The sequence below is a fragment of the Chionomys nivalis genome, chromosome 18, assembly GCF_950005125.1.
Source record: "Chionomys nivalis chromosome 18, mChiNiv1.1, whole genome shotgun sequence".
Classification (NCBI taxonomy): Eukaryota; Metazoa; Chordata; class Mammalia; order Rodentia; family Cricetidae; genus Chionomys; species Chionomys nivalis.
In genome coordinates, this window is record NC_080103.1 from 23,390,606 (window position 1) to 23,403,378 (window position 12,773).

The following is a 12,773-nucleotide window of genomic DNA, read 5'->3' on the forward strand; positions in this document are numbered from 1 at the left end:
AACGAAGAAGAGAGCATCACTCCCAAAGTACGGCTCGTTACCTTTCATTGTTGCCCATAAAGTTTTATGTCAAGGTCATGTTTTGTGTGTGATGCTGGAACCTGGAGCATGCTAAGAAAGTGCTCTATGACCTAGTTATACCCACCGCAGCATTTAGATAATTAAAAGTGTCATAGTGATAAAACTGTCCTCAGGCTATATAGATGATGAGCGTAGAGCTATTTATGTGCAAGGTTTAATTGTAAAATTTTCATGTTTAAATTATATATACTTCATGGCACAGAGTGTAATGGGACTTAAGACAAATAGTGTCTGAAGTACGGGCTAAGTAGTTTTTTAAAGTTGTCACCAACTGTGTGGCTTTCTAGCATTGCGACAAGTGACTGACAAGGACTAACTGTGCTAAAACATTTACCCTTTCATTGCCATTCAGTCCAATGAAAGTCACCTGATTTGAAAAAAAGAGGAAGTTGTGACTTTGCAACTGACAGTTCCCAGTTCTTGTGTGTTGATTCTGCGTGACATTCCCTGTGACTAGATGCTCACTCGTGCGTGCTCCGATTGGTTCACTGTCAATCCCAAGGGAAAACCTTGATCAATACAGTAATAGCTCCTACACAAAAGGAAAGTTCTGGGCTTATCTGTTTGTGTCTGAAGGACTGTGGGATCTCTTTCCATTTTACCAGGGCATTGACATAGGGGATAGCTTAACTATTCCGGATGAATTCACAGAAGATGAGAAAAAATCAGGACAGTGGTGGCGGCAGCTGCTGGCGGGAGGTGTGGCTGGCGCGGTCTCTAGAACGAGCACAGCACCTTTGGATCGTCTCAAGGTCATGATGCAGGTGAGCCATGCCATGTGCCAGGCTGTATGCAAAGAATACTGTGTGCAGTCACAGTTCTTCATATCTTAAAAAATGATATTCTTCTACCATTAACCCTCATATTAGCCACATGTCTAAGTATTTGGTACTGTTCCATTAAACTGTAAATTGTTAGTACTTGTGTGTAATGAAATCTTAGTCTTTGGTATTCTGTGACTTCAAATGATTAACTAAAAAGCAAAAACAAAAACTCTTTGCTATTATAGGGTTCTCATCAAATTATATTTTCTTTGATTTTAAGACTTGAGAAAGAGGATTTCTCAAGTCCTGAATCTTGGTGATGAGAATATAACTTCAGAAGTGATTCTAGAGCTAAGGTTAGCAGAAAAGACCTGGGTTTCTAGACAGGCCTGGCTGCTTGCTGGTGTTGGAGAGAGAAGGAAGAATATCTGTTTGTGCACACCATGACAACCCATTCCATATTCACGGAGCTCGGGAAAGCAGCTGGTTTACCTCCACGTACGTGTAAGGAAGCTGAGGCTGCAAGAACCAAAGTTTCCTTTATGAAGATGAGTAGATGAGGCAGGAAATAGCTTCACCTCCAGAGCCTTTGGTTCTTACCCTGCGTTTGACTTCTGAGATCTCATGTTTTCTCCATTCCATAATGGGAGTCAGAGTATCTACCAAGGACGGCTCTAAAGTTTAACTTATGTAAACACCAGCATACAGAAATAGTGTAGAAGATCATAACAGTTGCTTAAATATGTTTTTATTTTATGTGTATGGATGTTTTGCCTGGATCTATGCATGTGTGTCTCATGCATGGAGAGCCCACAGATCCCAGAAGAAGGTGCCAGATCCCCTGGAACCGGCACTACTCACGGTTGTAAGCTGTGATGGAGATACTGGGAATCAAACCTGTGTCCTCTGCAAGAGCAGCCTGTGCTCTTAGGCACTGAGCCATTTCTGCAGTTCCTTAAAAATGTTTTTAAAGTTGTGCTTTTTATGATTGACTATATATAGTCAACACTATCTTTTTTTTTAAATTGTTTGGATAAAAGAGATTTTTTTTTATTGAGAAAGCTTGAATGGGCACACATGTTTTCCTTTGTCACATGTTGTTATGAAGTTTGTTATTTAAAATAAAGTGGCTTTGCTAAAATTGTTAAGATTCTACACATTTGAAGGTATTCTCCAAAGTCTCCTTCAGGTTTGATAGTAGACGGTCTCATAAAAATACAGACTCATGGTTGTGGTTTATTACAGGGAAGAAATACAGATTCAAATTAACCAAGGGAAAAAAGTGCAGAGGGCTGAGCCCAGGAAAGTTCCCAGTATAGATCTGCATCTGTCTGTGTCCTGTGTATCTCTAATGCCTTTCTTTCCTGGTTTTCATGTGTGGCCACAATGAGCAGAACACTGCAGTTCATCAGAGATGCTCTCTGGAGGGTTTAGCATCCAGGATCAGGTGTTTGTACTCAGCTCAGACCTACTTTCAGCAATATGCAGAACAATCCCATGACGCTTTGCTTTTATTTCTAGGTTCATGGTTCCAAATCAATGAATATATTAGGAGGCTTTCGGCAGATGGTGAAGGAAGGAGGAATCCGTTCCCTTTGGAGAGGAAATGGCACAAATGTCATTAAAATCGCTCCTGAGACAGCTGTTAAGTTCTGGGCTTATGAACAGGTAATTGTTATTACCTGTGGAAATCATTAACAAAAGAAGTTAGCTATCTGATTCAGTAAAGATCAGCACGCAGTGCTCTGGGTATTTATTCCTAATATTCCATGAGAAAATTCCTTATGGGAGACTAGAACTCAATAAACTCAATGCTTCCACAGAGCTGAATTCTGGAATCTTGGATTCCATAATACCATTTATAGAGGGAGGCTCCCCCGCCCCCGCACCTCTTTTCTAAGTAGCTCTTCAAAGCGTGACTTTAGCTGACTCATCTTGAGTGGTAGTGGACACAGGGCACTTCATCCAAATTTTACAAAAAGTTCCCCTGGAAAGAAAACTGTTCAGATGAATTCCTTTATGTCAATGGAATTGTACTTAGCTTGAAAATTTCATGAAGGCAGGGGTCTGGCTTCTCACTGCCCTCCAGCACCCAAGCAGAACCCAGCACAGGTGAAGTGCTGAGTGTTTGTTGAGTGGATGCAGGAGACAGCAAATGAGGCATTTGCCTCCCTCTCTGTGGGCTGGATTGAAGCACAGCAATGGGTTTGGAGGTCGGCTTCTGTGGCTATTAGCAGGACCACTGAAACGGCTGCACAATATTTTTCTTCTGTCATTTTTCTGTTATGGTTTACCATGACCTATATGAACCTTAGAGTTTAATACCACACCCTGGTTTCTTGTTTGAATAAGTTCAATTCTATTCCCTTTTGAAATGACCAAGGCTCGTGGTGTCCATTGCTTGACTTTTGAAATAGAGAAAGCAAAGAGCAGCTGACCTCAGGACTTTACGTGGAGCCCATTCTGGGGAAAGAGATTTTCCTAATTCAAATGCCTGAACATTCAAATTATGATTAATTTTTGATAGAAAAGCCAGAGCCTAACATGCATATTCAAAAACAATGCTGATATTTCAATATGAGGAAATTCAGTGTGTCTGAAAGCCCACACCCAGCACATTTGGTACCATTCATCAGACCCTTAACCTGGCTGCTCCGACAGGCTCACCCCTCCCTTCCCCTCCCCTCTCTCTTTATAATGATGCTGGAATTTGAACTTAGGGTTGCTACACATGTCAGGCAAGAACTCGGCCGCTGAGCTATAGTGTCACCTGTGTGGTGATCTAATTCGAAACCCTACTTCCCAGGAAACAGAATCAGCAATTTAAGCCCCAAGTTTCTGCTAGGATTGTTAACGTAGAGGATGCATCTCGAGGCATCTCATTGCACTATAAGTGAATTGATTTCTAGGATCTGATTTGTGCTTCACCACCGTAAAATACCATCTAAGGTGTGGTTTAACAACAGAAGTGTGTTTCTCACAGTTCTCAAGTTTAAGCACTATCGGATCAAGAGCCAGGCAGTGGAGCTGCTCTTCCTGCCTTCTTGCTCCATCGTCATATGGCCTTGGTGCCTGGTTTGGCAGAGTGTGAGCTGTCAGCTGTCCCTTCTGAAAAGGATGCTATTCTATCCTGAGGTCTTAGAACCTCTTTCTAACCAAAATTGTCCCCAAAGTCCCCGTCTCCTAACATTATCACAGTGGAGGTTTGGGTTCAATAGAAGAATTTGGGAGGGGGAGTTACCGTAAAGTCGCTATTAATGCTCATCTTAAAACTTCCTTTTTACAGTACAAGAAGTTGCTTACCGAGGAAGGACAAAAGTTAGGAACCTTTGAGCGGTTCATTTCTGGTTCCATGGCTGGAGCAACTGCGCAGACCTTTATTTATCCCATGGAGGCAAGTACCGCTGAGGCCCGGCTGCTTGGTGGTGTTTGCACTGGCTAGATATAGTCATGTACTAAGTTAACGCAAACCTAACAGTTTAAAACAAGCCTTTAGCATCTCACAGTTCTGGCAATTAGGTTTTCCTGTCCCCGGGTGTTTTAGGGCCTTCTGTGAAGGTGTCAGCCAGCACTGTGGTCATCTAGAGGGCTCACTGGCTGCTGGCTGGAAACATCAGTCTCTTTTAGGCAAGCCTTTGTAGATGGTTTGTGGATGCATCATGCCAGCTCCTCTTCCTTTACCATCAATGACGTGAGGGAGAAGAGAGCAAGCCATTGTGTGGGATTAAGTGCTGTCTGTTGTCACTTTCGCTGTACCCTATTGGCTACACAGACTGACCCTGGTACTGTGTGTGAGGGGCACCCTGCAAAGCAGAGCATCCCTGGAAACAGGATCCTCATCTCAGAGGCTGGCTGCCAGGGTGCTGATGAGGGCGAAACCTTTTATTCCTCTCCAGTGAGCTTTTGTACCATAACCCCAGTAGTGGAAGCTGAGACTTTGGTTGTAGGATGGTAATAACAACTAGACATCCTTCCAGAAGAGCATGGGCTGGCTAGCAAACCGTGGACCACCTGTGGTCTGTGTGTACAGCCTCAGTGAAGAATTGTTGTTACGCCTGAAAAAGGCAGGGAGAAAGCAAAGGATATGTAACAGAGACCGTGCATGAGAGGCTAGCAGAGACTAAAATACTTGCAAAAAGTGTTTGCCAACTCATGCTTTATAGCAAAACTAATAGAGCAGATATGGATAATTTTTATGGATACAGCTAGGGTTTCTCAATAGCTTATAATACCTAAGCAAAATATACCTTTAACTAGAACCTCTTTGTGATATACATGGGAATAGATTTGTGCATGTGTGTGCACATGGGCAGGCTTGTTTGTGTGGGTGCACGTGTGTGTGTGTGTGTGCCTGTGGAGGCCAGAGGTCAACCCTGGGTGTCATTGATCAGGAGGCACTGCATACCTTGTGTTTTGAGACTGTGTCTCTCACTCGCCTGAGTTCACCTTCCCCACCCTCCACCTCCCTAGCCTGTGCTCCAAGCTGAAGACGATGGAATTGTCCCCTATGCTGTCACTTTTTCACCTTCCTTGCCAATTACGTTTATTATGACATCAAAAAGATTATCTGACAAAGAACTCAATGGCCTGTAGCTAGACAGGAGAGAATAGGCAGAACTTCCTGGGGCGGGGGGAGAGGAAGTCAGGGCTAGAAACCAGGCACAGGATTCACCAGCGAGACCCTGAGGAGTCAGACATACAGATGGAGAGGTAAAAAGCCATGTGGCAGAATGTAGATTGATAGAAACAGGTTAATTTAAGTTCTAAGAGCTAGTGGGAAACAAGCCTAAGCTTTCATGATTAATAATAAAAAATTATCTGGTCTACATTTTTAAAATGTTTATATCTATCTATCATGTCTATCTATCTATCTATCTATCTATCTATCTATCTATCTATCTATCTATCTATCTATCTATCTATCTCTATCTCTCTGCAAAGCCCTCCTTCAGACTCTCTTTGAAGTAACTGACCCCCCCCGGCTCTGATTTTTAGCTTCTCGGTGTGGAAGCAACACATGAGGAAGAATCTATCAATGAACAGGACATTCTCTTGAGAGAGAGAGTTTGCTAGGGCTTCATGAAATCAATACTTTTGAATTGTCCCGTGTTAAATGTGAGTTAAATTGTGTTGCATTCTTTGGTCTCTAGGTTCTGAAAACCCGGCTAGCGGTAGCCAAAACCGGACAATACTCTGGAATATATGGATGTGCCAAGAAGATTCTGAAACAGGAAGGCTTTGGGGCTTTCTACAAAGGCTATGTTCCCAACTTACTGGGCATCATTCCTTATGCAGGCATCGATCTCGCTGTGTATGAGGTGAGTGAGGGCACAGCATGCTTTGGGCTGCAGGGTAGGTAGTCTGCAAGGTGGCTGGCCAGTGGCCAGCAGAACTGTTTGTGACTGGACTCCCACAGGGGTGTTCTTCCATCTTTCCAGCACCCCGATTGTGAGATCACAAATGTGTTGAGCCTCTTTTTTTTGTATTAGATTTCCTTGCATATTTACTTTTGTTAATGAAGAGTCTGTGCCCAAATGCAGCTTAGAAGATGGCCCGAGGAATGGGGAGGCACAGAGAAAAATAAACAGAAATTTATTAGAATTACTACCACCTGGCACTGATAAAGCCAGGGGAGTGGTGTGGATCCCACAGCTTCGTCCCTTGTCATTTAACAGCCCCTAGGGCTGGAGGTAGGGGCTGGGGAAGGCAACTCAGTCTATAAAGTGAAGCTTGCCTGTGGAGACTTGAGCTCAAGACAACTCAGACAGCTCAGGCAATATATGAATACGAACCACTTGCCACTCAGGTCAACAAACTTGGGTCATCCCTGCTACATGGGTCACTTAATATCTTAGGAATCCGAGCAACATGTACTGAACACACACCATATTCAAGCCATTGCATTAGATACTGGGTTGAAAGAAGGACTTGGGACCTTTAAGAACCCAAGGGTTTGGTGAGGCAGACACAGTGCTAGAGAAGGAGCTGAGAGTTCTACATTTGATACACAGGCATAGGAGGAGACTGATGAGCTTCTGAGATCTCCGAGCCCACCAGCAACAGTGAAACACTTCTTCCAGCTCAAGGCCACACCTCCCAATAGTGCCACTCCCTGGGGGCCAAGCATTCTAACACACAAGTCTATGGGGGCCATCCCTATTCAAACCACCACAGGGGCATCTCATTCAAACCAGCACAACTAGGTACATAGGGCTTTTATGTATTAGCATATATATTCTGCTTAAAACATTTTACTTTTAGAGTTGACTACATGAAACAGCCCTGAAGATGATAATGTTGAGCGAGCCATGCCTGAGTATCTCCTTTGTTGATTGTTTTCTTTGTCTTCGGGGCAGCTTTTGAAGACTTATTGGCTGGATAACTTTGCCAAAGACTCTGTCAACCCTGGTGTGGTGGTACTGCTAAGCTGTGGGGCTCTGTCCAGCACCTGCGGGCAGCTGGCCAGTTACCCCCTGGCTTTGGTGAGGACTCGCATGCAGGCACAAGGTGAGTCTGGATTCCAGGATGTCTGTGATGACATTTCATGTCACTCACACGCTTCCTCCCTCCCTCCCTCCCTCCCTCCCTCCCTCCCTCCCTCCCTCCCTCCCTCCCTCCCTCCCTCCCTCCCTCCCCCCTCCATCCCTCCCTCCCCCCTCCCTCCCTCCCTCCCCCCTCCCTCTGTGTGTCTGTTATTGCTCCTCCTTTACAGAAATAATCCATATTTTAAGAGAATAAACTTTGACATCTAGCAGATGAATAGAGATGAAAAGAATTAGTAATAGTATATGTAAAGGATTTGGCATTTGCTGTTCAGACCCTAAGCTTGGGCAATGAGCCTTCTCTCTATGGCACTCTCTCTGCTGGCTCCTCGGCGCACTAGCCTGACTCTCCTGTCACTCAGTGACTACTGTCTTCTTGCTGTTTTCTGGCTACCTACTCTTTGAAAGCGTGCAACACTCTTTGTCTTTCTTTTCTGTTCTTCTTTATCCCTGGTCACCTTCATCGACTGTACTTTCTCTTATGAGTACTGGGCAGCTGTGATCCCATTCCCAACCACTCCTTCAGTTAGTCACTTGTCAACATGTTGTTTGGCATCACTCGGACCAGGCACACTGTCAGATGGGTGCTAGGGTTAGAGACTGCAACAAGTCAGGTGTGAATCAGGTCACTGTAGAGTGGAAAAGACATGGACAACCAGAAGATAGCCCTTTAAAACACCTCATGGCATGGGGTCTAGCCTAAGTCCAGACGAAGCCTAGGAATGCAGTGGGAGCTAGCTGGGAACAGGCCCACAGAGTGGCATATTTGAGGGGCTGAGGGGCAATCATGGCTGCAGAGAGGAATGCAAAATAAAATAACAAACTAAGTGCGCACAGGCTCTCATTTAGCCACTATGGCCATTTTGGGAGCTCGATACTAACATCATCCACATTTGACAAATGACTAGCAGGCAAAACCAGTTAAGGAATGTCCGTAAGGTTACGCACATGACAGGCAGTGGAGCTGGAATTCAGTCCCACTCAATGGGTTTACCCTGCTGTGTGGTGACCCTCCCTTCCTCTTAGCTCCAGTCCTGACCAGTACAGCTGCCAAGATCTGCCATTTTCCATCCAAGCCCACTCATTTCTTATCTCTTCAGACATTTTTGTAACTCTTCAGAGTTTCCAGTGTCAATTCCCAAGTTCTCGGCGGGAATTCCGAGGTCTTTAGCAATCATATCTTGCCTCCGTGTTAGCTCCATCTTTGTTCCCTACCCCCACTATGCAGCTGTGTGACTTTCCCTGTGGAGGCTGGAGTGAGCTGACATCTGTCTGTTCCCCTAGATAGGGCAAGGACAGACCAAAGAAACGGGTCCACCCATGGCTAGCATCATGTGTCAGTGAGTTTGCTGGGGTTCTGACTGGAGTGTGGGTAGTGGCTACACACAGGGGCTTGAGTGGCTCAAAGGCAGCTGCAGTGCCAACACCCCACCTCACCCCTGCAACCAATGCCCCACCCCACCCCTGCAACCTGTGCTCATGATCACCCACAGAAGCCAAATCCCTGGGATCCCTGGATAACCTGCCAGAAACCTGTGCTGGAACCTCTTGTCCGCAGTAGTTATAACTGCTCATATAGCCTAGGGGTGTGGCGGAGGGCTCCTGAGAATTCTAGTTTCAGAAGCTGACTGAGCTGGGCAGGTCTTGTTTACTTCCTGAGTCTTAGGAGTCATCTAGGTTCCAAATGGAACGCTTCAATTTGAAGGAAATAGATGTGGGCATCTCCAGCCCCTTAGTACCCTATAGGAAATCATCACATCTAAAAACCACCGCGGTTCTCCCCCCATGTCCGTCCTGCCTTTGTCCTTTGTTGTACCAACAGTACAGGGCTGGCTCCTCTCCCTCTCCCTCTTCCTCCTCCACCCCCTCCTCTTCCTCCTCCTCTTGTATTCATCTCTCCCCCTCACAAGATAACTACAAGGCCCAGGTCTCCTATACCCTTTCTAAACTTCTCCAACTCCTCCCTTCCCCTATTATCTAAAATGTAAGCATTCTAGCCAGTGCTTGGGGAGAATGCTGTGATAGAATGATGTGGTTAGTTAAAAGTGTCCGGCTCGAGTATCAGCCACACCTTTTTGGTTTTGCTACCAGCTAACTAGGGTTTCAGGACAAGGCTCACTATCTGTCCAACTTTCTAATTCCTCAGTTATGAAATGTACATGTTTAATCCTGAAGGGTTAGCATGGCAAGTAATTAATCCAGTACCTAGCACAGAAGTTCCTAAAGAGCTGTGCCCTCACTGGTGGGTGGCTGCGTCAGGAAGGTTGTTTTCAAAATTGATTTTTGTCCGTCCATTGTATTCTAGACACCATTCTGATTCCCCTGTCGTCTGTTGTGATAACAATGAGGCATGCTTGAATATTGGATTAACCTGGTTCCCGCCTTTTATTTATCTTTTTTGTTGGTTTGTCTGTCTGTCTGCTAGCCATGGTGGAAGGGGCCCCACAACTGAGCATGGTTGGCCTTTTTCAGCGAATCATCTCCAAAGAAGGAGTGCCAGGACTCTACAGAGGCATCACCCCAAACTTCATGAAGGTGCTCCCCGCTGTTGGCATCAGCTATGCGGTGTATGAAAATATGAAGCAGACACTAGGAGTGGCTCAGAAGTGACACGGCCAAATCTTCTTTCCCGTGGTGACGAAAGCTGTCAGGGCTCTCCAGTGACTTCTGGGATTGCAGCAAGTCCATTGCGAAAGAAGCTGTTGTTCCCCCAGCCAAAGGGAAAAGAATCTGCAGTCACTTCAAGCATTTGGGCTCGGTTTTATATCCTCAGTAATGCTCAAAATCATAGGTTCAATAAGTGTTGCAGAAGCCACAAAATTGTACGTTATGTTTGCTGATAAAGACCCATGCCTTGCACCCTAAATCTGAAAATGTACTTGCTTAAGATGAAATCGTTTGGCGTGGTAGAATTATAAATCACCAATCTTTGTTCTAATTGGTTCAGGTTTATGTCAATTTGTTTATGTCCATTTTTTTTTTTAAAAAAACCAGTGTGATCAGAAAGCCTTGGGACTTAAATTGTTATATATATTTTGGAAGTCTTTATAGATGTAAAAGTCTCCTACAGGAACGTTACTAGGAAAAAAAAATCACCGTATTTAAAATCAATCTTGCCCAGTTTATATCCTCATTTGTAAGCAGAATAAGAATAAATTATAGTAGCCAAATTTGTGTATAGAGGGGCAGTGAGATAATATTTATTACAGTATACATTCTTTCTGTTGTACTTGCATTGCTATTTGGTCCCCAGTTTTAGACATTGATTGTCATCTGTTGTTAAATTACTGATACAAGTTATTTGGTAGACCCTATGTGTTCCCCCATTGCTTTCTAAAACATCAGTGAACAAAACTGTTGACTTGTACCATTTTCCAGAGAGTGTCTTGGTTTTGTTCATTTTTTTTTTAACTCTTTGAATCAAATTCTCTAAATCAGGAAGGCTCCCTGGGACCTTTATAGAAACCTGAAATTGTTCTTTTCATGACTCAAGTGTTGATTTAAGGTAAACGATACCTTTGTCCTACTCTTATTGAAGTCTGTGGAGCCTGTGCTTCCCAGAAGGGGTGGGGCGAAGCTAAGACACCAGCACGTTTCAGCAGTGCTATATGTCCATCTTCTGTATGTGAATGAGAGGCGCAGTCTGTAAGCATACGCGCCCATCCGCCTTTTCACTTGCCTCAAGGTTCAGGACGAGGCCAGGAAATTTATAATATCACAGTACTCACAACTTCCACTAAAGCTGATTTTGTAGTCAACTCTTAGGATTTGTTTTATTAGAGCTTAGAAAAATGTTATTTCTTATATAAGAAGATATTTGATATTTTTAGCTAGGCGGTGGTGGCACACACCAGAGGTGGGTGGATCTCTGAGTTCAAGGCCAGACTCACAGAGAGTGAGTTCCAGGACAGCCATAGCTACCCAGAGAAACCCTGCCTCAAAAAAAATCACACATTCTTACATTTTTCAGATTTAGTCCGTAGACTCACTTGGTTTCTGATCATTTCTGTTATAATTGCTTTCTGAAAAATCCAGTGAAATGGGAATCTTTGACTTTAGCCTACCTCTTGTATTTTTTGAACCAAAGAGAAAAGATGGATTTGTGTTTATGAAACTTATTCTACAGTGCAGTTTGGTTTGTATTGCCGATGCCTGCTGTAGTCTCAGCATTTTTATACTATGTGAGGAGAGGAGGACTCTCTCCTTTATCTTCAGGGATGTTGTAGTTTTGAATAATACATAGAACGACAATATTATGGTACAGGAGTCATTCCTTTTTTACTCATAACAATTATGAAAATGAATAATTCTGTTAATGTCTTTGGAATTTCAAGCTGATTAAAAGGATGAAAATACTCACAGCTCATTATGAAATTAAAGTGCCCTCCCACTAAACATGTGCAAAGTGTCACTGATTTATCTGTGCATCTTGTATCTTTTGGGAGAAAAGCCTCTCCCTGAAGACACTTAGTGTCTTTGCTACATAGTTACTGCTCATTTGTATTAAAGGTATCTGTCTGTTTGTAAAATGGCTTGTTTCCTAATCATCCTACTTTCTTCTCTATTGCTGGGACAAAACACTCCGAATCAAAGCAACGAAGGGAGGAAAGGGTTATTTCTCCTTACAGGAGAGAAGTCAGGGTAGGACAACCAGAACCATATGGGCTGTTCCTTCCTACAACCAATGGTGAAGACAATGGCTCACAGACACGTCCACAGACCAGTCTGATCTGAGCAATCCCTCAATCGAGACTTCCATTTAGTAGACAGCTGACAGAACTAAGGACACTCATTTTGGGAAGAATTTATGAATAATACATTTTTTATTGTCATACCGTTTACAGTGGTTCAAACAATGCGTTTCACACCTGGCTCTGTAGTCTTTCTAATCTTCTGCCTTCCCTGAGCAGCTATGGTAGCACACATTTGGGCACAAGCTATGCTTCACATGGTACCCAGTCTACATTTATGAGTGAGGATCATTGCCCAAGGGGTTTCCAGGACCAAGAAGACTCCAAGGTTGCAGGGTTAGCATGGTGCATCTTGGTGGGGAGTGTTTTTATCTTCAAACTGTGTGAAACACAACACCAGCAAGTCTGCAAATAAGTAATTAAGAAATTTTCTAATGGAAATTAGATATAAGTATGGAATCTGACTCATAAAAATGAAAGGAGCCTAGAGATGGATGGGCACAAGGCTTGCTAGTGTTGAATAGAGCGTACAGGCAGGGGCAGTGGCCACAGGAAGGGTAAGAAGGAGGCCAGGCCAATGCACAGGGCTGTGGGAAGTGAGCCCATTGGAGAGCGGTCATGGAAGACACAGGGCTTCAGGAGGGCTCTTAGCTATTCGGTTCTCCTTTCCTGCTTCCTAGTTCTGCAGTAGCAGC

At 44.0% G+C, this 12,773-nt stretch overlaps 1 protein-coding gene across 1 annotated transcript in view; it reads left to right on the plus strand.

Annotated features, from left to right (window-relative positions):
* The window catches only part of LOC130890072 (mitochondrial adenyl nucleotide antiporter SLC25A24), a 38,217-nt gene extending 26,431 nt beyond the window's left edge, over positions 1–11,786 (plus strand). The window contains exons 5-10 of the mRNA XM_057794015.1: positions 687–845; positions 2,367–2,513; positions 4,132–4,239; positions 5,996–6,163; positions 7,202–7,352; positions 9,813–11,786. Of these exons, the coding sequence (XP_057649998.1) occupies positions 687–845; positions 2,367–2,513; positions 4,132–4,239; positions 5,996–6,163; positions 7,202–7,352; positions 9,813–9,997 (918 nt within the window). The 3' untranslated portion in view covers positions 9,998–11,786. The remainder of the gene's footprint in view (positions 1–686; positions 846–2,366; positions 2,514–4,131; positions 4,240–5,995; positions 6,164–7,201; positions 7,353–9,812) is intronic.
* Positions 11,787–12,773: the final 987 nt, after the last annotated feature.